The sequence below is a fragment of the Pinus tabuliformis genome, chromosome 6, assembly GCF_031772625.1.
Source record: "Pinus tabuliformis cultivar Carrire ecotype Pingquan chromosome 6, CPIR1, whole genome shotgun sequence".
In the NCBI taxonomy this organism is placed as follows: domain Eukaryota; kingdom Viridiplantae; phylum Streptophyta; class Pinopsida; order Pinales; family Pinaceae; genus Pinus; species Pinus tabuliformis.
Window position 1 is genome coordinate 40,509,415 of NC_142292.1, and position 6,731 is coordinate 40,516,145.

Sequence of the window (6,731 nt, forward strand, 5' to 3'; positions counted from 1 at the left end):
GCTCAATATATAGATGAATTGAGAAAGGATGAGTCAGCTTGCAACTGATGTGTAGCTGCCTTGTGTCCTCTCTCTCTTCAGTTAATCTTTAGTTGATCTTCAGTTCTTGAGTCCACTTGGTGAACCTTGCTTCCACTTGGAGAAACAAAGCCTCTGACTCATCACAAGGCGAAATCCCTGATCCAAGTGTCATTTTTGGAAGATTCCAAAGCAATGACTCATTGTGCCACTTGTCCCATCTCGCTCAGCGCAGGTGGCCTTTGTCCCACTTGCTTTGCAACGCAGGTACACCATGGAGCAACTAAGTTTCAGCGCAGAAACCTAGTGGAGCACCTGCTTTGATTTCAGGATTGCTTGTTTTTGAGTGTTTTCAGGTGGAGAACTGATCTGAGAGCTGTTGGTTTGCTGACCTTGTTCCTCTAGGGGTAGGAACATCATGTTTAGGGAACTTTGGATCCCTTGGATTATTGACAATTCATGCTTGTTGCTGTAAGGCACAAAATTGTCTATAACACTTGCACAGCTCAGACCTCATCATCTGCAAGTTCTAAGTTAGGGGAGTTGGTAGCGCTCCTTTGTCGCGTATCCTAGCTACCAGCGTGGGACAATCCTCTGTATCATAATTAAACAAGGTTCAATACAAACACAACAAGCGCGTTGGATTCATGCAATCATGGGCATAATGTAATGTCCTGGACCTTCGCAATTGTAGCATATCAACTGTCTGCGACCTCTTCCTGGTCCTCCTCCGCCTTCGCCTTGTTCATGCCCCTGAAATCATCTTTGCCCCATTATTGCATTTTGGTTAAGGGGTCGTGTTTCAGCTTGAAATCTGTAGGTGGGAGTTCTATCCATTATTAAATCATATCTTCTACAAGTGCGCTCATCGTGTCCCATTGACCTACAAAAGTTGCAAAACAATTGTTGCAAATTTTTTATATACTTCTGTAATAAGTGACAATTGTCTGTGGCATGTTTTCTTGCTATTTGAAAAATCGTGCGCCACAAAGGTGGTGTCGCGCTAGGTAGTACTTGCGCTTCGAGCCTTAAGGTCATATTTCCTCCTCCTCTGAGTTAATTTGTGAAAACTGGGCAATGGTCCTTGTCATGACCCTCACCTTTGCATTTTACGCAACATACTTCATGCACTTCTATTCGAGTTGTCTTGTCGTGTTTCAGACTCTGTATCTCAAGGCATAAATTCTTCAACTGCGCGTGGATCTGTTGAAATCCTAACCTAGGATCCTACATCAGGGTCTCATGTAGCCTCATATAAATCTCTAAGGCCTCCACCTGAGTCATTATGTTCTGCTATGATAACACATTCCTTAAATGTGACATTAGCGAAGCTACAAACCACTCATGATGCTATCCATGTGTCAGATTCATATTAACTTTGTAAATCGTACATTTCAGCCTCTGATCCAACTTGCAAGGAATCTTGCATGGTAGCATCGTGATCTTTTTGAATCCAATGATCGACTGTGCTTCAGACTTCAGCCTACTAAATTCTTTATTTAGAGCTGCTTGAATGTCCGCGATTTGTGCATTTGGATTATCATTGGAGTGCTTAATATACCAGGTCAGCGCATGGTCCTGTAGAGTACTAACCAATGTCGCTTTCTTTATATTGTTATCTGTAACTACTTGCGCTTCCCATACAACCCTTACCACAAACCAGAATTGGTCTGGATCCTCATTTCCCAATCCTTTGAACACAGGCAACTTCAGTGTGCTTTCCATATTGAATCGCGGTGGTGGTGGAGGTGGTACGGGTGAATATGGAGGTGATGGTGGTGAAGCTGGTGACAATGTGGGTGGAGGTGGTATTCGCGGAATTCTTTGTTTTATCAGATGGATTGCACTTCACGGTGAGACCTATGAGAGCTCTTCCTCATCCCCTCGTGGAGATGAAATCAAGGGGCTAGTTTTTGGTCACTTATTTCCTTCATTCTTATAAGATTTTCTACTTTGCATAGACCCGAACATCAAGGTAACTCCATAACCCTCTTTTCACATAATATCATTCTAATCCAAATATTTAAAGACTTTACATACTTACCCTACCATCATTTGAGAAAGCATCGCTCTGTGTCACAATAGCTAACTGAGGTGTCAACCGCGAACTGAGTAATGAATCCTCCTATAATACAATCGAGCCAATGATCAATGGTGCACACGATCTTATCCTCCGATGCTTCCAACCTTCACACCAACTCTGGGGTCCACAGAATAGGACCGTCAAGCTTCCAACTTTCTTAGCTATCCACTAGCTCAGTAGGGAAGGACGCAAAGAATATTTTGTGGATCTCCATGTACAGGTAGCAGTCTAACCACTCTTCTTTTGAGAGTCGCAGGTTCTTGTTCTCATGCGCTATGAACTCATTGATTCTTCTATCCAACCAACCTTCAATTTCCTTCTTAATTGGATTCCAATGATATGACATCACACATCTCTATGGCGATCCTGGTCCCCGTAATGGAACCATTTGTTGTGTTATGGGGGCCTGACCTAGGTTCGGAGTTATTTAGCGAAACAAATCCCTACACTACTGGCCCTTTCAATATTATCCTGTGGAGCGCGAACTGAAGTCTCACCCGAAGCAGTATGGGGGGATGCTAGAACCAAGTTTCCACACCCTTCATATGTGTGAGATGTCAATTTATTCCAACTAGATCTGTCTTCAACCAATTCATTTCGCGCACTATCCCAACATTCAATACCTTCAAAATCTATTATAATCATCTTTTGTGGAGCCCTAACTAGGGGTTGAGATGTTTTCGTGCTTCTTGGGTTGGTAACTACACTATTTCCCCAAACTACACTCTCTATCTTACTTATCTTCTTAACAGATCTTAGTTAAATGGTTCTCTCAGTTATTTTTGTATCATAAAAATAAAATATTAAAAAATCTCAATTTATCTCTTACCTTCTTAAGATCCCATAAACCTTATTCATTTTAGTAAAATTTAATTATCATATATATATATATATGGTATTTTTTAATTAATAATAATAACCATTTAAAACAAAACTTCAATTTAATTAATTTTTTAAATCTAAATACTTTCAAATATTAAATGAGGATAAATTTTTAAATATAAATAATTTCAAATATCAAATAAATGCTTAGATGTAGATTTACATGGTTGTCCTAGTGTTATGATAACACTAATTCTTTGAACGCTCCTTAAATCTTACTCGATCTTTGCAGAAACCCAATTTGATGATGTCGTGTTACTTTAATCCCATGAATCCCATGAACCGCTCTTTAAGTCTTACTCGATCTTTGTGGAAACCCAAATAAATTTATGTAAAAAAGTTCCTCTAAGGAAAATTTTAAGAACCACCCTAAATTTATATGTATAATAATTGGGCTAATCCCCATGATACATAGGAAAAATGGGAAAATAGTGATACGGTTTCGTTGTACAAAAGAAAAAAAGTTAAAAACCAATATTAATGGAGATATTGATATTTTTTACTAAATTTTTTGAGATGACTAAATGTAGCTTTAACCATTCACCTTAAAATTCTTTTACAATATAATTTCCTTAAGTCTATTTAATATCTTCATTATCATAAAAAACAACCTATATTAACTCCACATCTACCACTCTTAGGGGATGAAATGTATTTATCACTTGGTAGACCCAAAATTAAGATGAATCTAATATGATAGAATTTCCCCTTTAAATAGTCTATGCTCACATGAATACATGTTATTACCATGGCTTAATACCATGGGTTATCATAAACCTATTAGTAATTTATAAAAATTAATAAAATTATTTTTTTTTAACCAATTTAAAATGTTTAACATACATTAATTACAACATCCTTTTTTTTCTTGATCCACCAATCCGTGAGAAGGATCAAATATTTTTTCACTCTATGGTAATTTGCATATCACGATATTTGATGCATGTGGAGGCTTAGTAGATCAAGAGTAAAGATGATCTTTGCTCGTTTAAATCTCCCATTTAAATAGGCTACATTCCAGTTGAATACCATGGATCAATACCATGTGCCATTTTTATTTTTATTATTACTAATTTTTATTTTTATTATTACTAATATTAAGGTTAATAATGTGTTTTTGCATGGTATTAATAATAATCTAACCATATTATTTGGCCCATAGTATTTTGGCCATAGGTTACACCTAAATATAACTCATTTTTTGAGTGTTCGTGAATATAAGGTGAAAAAGATGTTTTATTTGTTTAACATACCTCTAGTTTATTTATATCTTTATTAATTTACTACAAATATGGTATTTGGCCCATAGGATTCATAGAATGAGTATAGACTAATATAAAAAGAGGTTTTATTTATTTAACATATTTATTTACCATACCTCCACTTTATTTATACTTTTATTTGTTTACACCCTTTATATAATATGACTTATTGAGTAAATATAAAAAAAAAAATCATTTATTTACCATCATTTATTTATATTTTTATTAATTTACCATACCTCTTTTATAAATATGGTATTTGGTCATACTATTCACTTAAATAAATATGGTATTTGGTAATACTATTCAGTTAAATAAAACATATTAACGTTAAATGGAAGGTTGCTCCTAAATTTACCTTTTTTACCCTTTCCATTAAAATAACATGGGCTATTTGAGGAGATCTGTAAAAATGTACTATAATACAAAATATCAGCCCATTAAAAATTTTAAACATAGTACAAAATATTAACCACTAGAAATTTAAAACCCCTTAATTTTTAACATAAAAGGGTAACTCCTTAAAATTAGGCCAAACAACTCAACTCCTCTCAACACACACCCAAAACCAAAGGGTTGCGTTGAAAAGTTCATCGTCGTAGTTAATATGACGAACGTTTTACACTTACCACATCGAGATATATTCAAGATATAAGCGAGTTAATTTTCAGATGCAAGTCCACAGATCTAGTTGAGAGTAGCACATTCCCTGGCTCAAGCTATGTTCGTTGGTTGCTAATAATCTCATGGGAGGGTGCTTTTGGTTCTTCCCACTTTTCCTCCAAATCCGATTTAATATTCCACCGAAGGCTCTTCTCAGCCGACCTCATTGCATAAGCAACCATAGACATGTATAAAAAAATTGGCCTACTTCGTTTATAAATACATCACATCACACACGAAAGTAAAAAACAAGTGATTGGTTGTGTGGATAGAGAAGCTGCGAGACTCTGATTATTGCTTTTATTATCCAAATCTAAGTACGATAGTGCGTTCCTTGGTGAGGTATTTTGGAAGAGGTTCTTCACAACAGTAAAATGGCGAAACAATTCTTCCAGTTTGGAGATCGAGAAACAAGTGATATCAAATTACAGTTGATTGCTGAAGATGGAGACTATGTTGTATACCTTCATTCCAACGTTTTGAAAAAATCCGAGTTTTATGAAGCATGGCTGTGTTTAGACGAGGAGCTTCGTGGAATCAAGATGATAACTTCTGTTAGTAAAGAGACTTATCTCAAATGTTTTGAACTCATGTATTGGTGTGAAGCAGATGAAGCCTTTTGTTTCTCTGGTGTGGATGAAGCCCTGGATATTTTAACAGTTGCTTCTCAAATGCAATTTAATGAGGGCATACATCAATGCATGGACTATTTGGAAGCTGTTAGTTGGAGTCCGGAACAAGAAGTTAAAGTTCGACTCATACATCAATGCATGAAACATTTGGAAGCTGTTAGTTGGAGTCCGGAACAAGAAGTTAAAGTTCGACTCATGCTATCCTCTTTGCAGATAAACAACATTTTGCCAGAATTAGCTGCTAGAATTGGTATGAATCTGGAAAATTTGGATTGTAGGGTTTTAGATATGGTGAAACAAACTTTACAACAAATCTTGTCCGCGATTTCTTCTGGATCAAGCAACAGCCTACCTCGCACTGAAGTTGAGAAACATATTATAGGATATTTTGAGGCCGCCAATAAATCCTCAAATAAGGCCCTTCCGGATGCTTGCAGGTCTGCACTGTTACAAGAGTTTCGTGCTAACGTAGAACGTATTAGACTGAATGAGTTTAGTAACATGGAAGAACCGGCTCTTAGAGCTTGGTCTACCCTATTGTGGCTGTTTGATGTTATTAGGCGCTGTGATGACAAGCTCTATCAAACGTTTGTTGAAATCTTTTGCGAGATTCCCGCTTCAATAAGATACGGTGGAGATGGCGTGAATGATAAAGTAGATATTTTACTTGATCAGATTCTAAATGCAATGGGAAATGGGGAGATAATGACGCCTGCATCATTTAGGGTTTCTTTTCTAACTAATTGGCTATATGCCATGGTTCTGCTGGTTAGAAATCACCCTATGAAGGATGAGAAACTATCGGCATTGGAGACAGGAATTATGAATGTGGCAGACACACTTCCACTCCCTCTTCAGAAGTCAATTTACAACTTATGGAAAGACGCATATGAAAGACTATCAATGGACTACAGTAATGCGTTAAAGTGGTGGGCTCAGAAAGTGAAGGATGCTATCAAGAATGGCAAAATTATCTGATACGATTACCTTGCTAGTTTAAATTTAGTGGTGTCGTCGTTTGGATTTTTTTCGTCTTATGTTATTGGATTTCTTTCTCTAGTTTAAAACATTTTCTTACCCTTCCCTTATGTTATGCAATATAATTTTTCCTTCATACCATTCGATGACCAGTTTCATTTTTCTGTTGGTTACGATCTGTATGTAATTCAAATCCTAAGTTTAATATATCAT

At 36.4% G+C, this 6,731-nt stretch overlaps 1 protein-coding gene across 1 annotated transcript; it reads left to right on the top strand.

Annotated features, from left to right (window-relative positions):
• Positions 1–5,282: 5,282 nt before the first annotated feature.
• LOC149257116 (BTB/POZ domain-containing protein At1g63850-like) lies at positions 5,283–6,518 on the top strand. The gene has a single exon (XM_089455433.1). The coding sequence runs from the start codon at positions 5,283–5,285 to the stop codon at positions 6,516–6,518; it is 1,236 nt and encodes a 411-aa protein (XP_089311559.1).
• Positions 6,519–6,731: the final 213 nt, after the last annotated feature.

Coding starts and splice junctions, on each gene's coding strand:
- LOC149257116 (XM_089455433.1), top strand. CDS start 5,283: ATGGCGAAACAATTCTTCCAGTTTGGAGATCGAGAAACAAGTGATATC.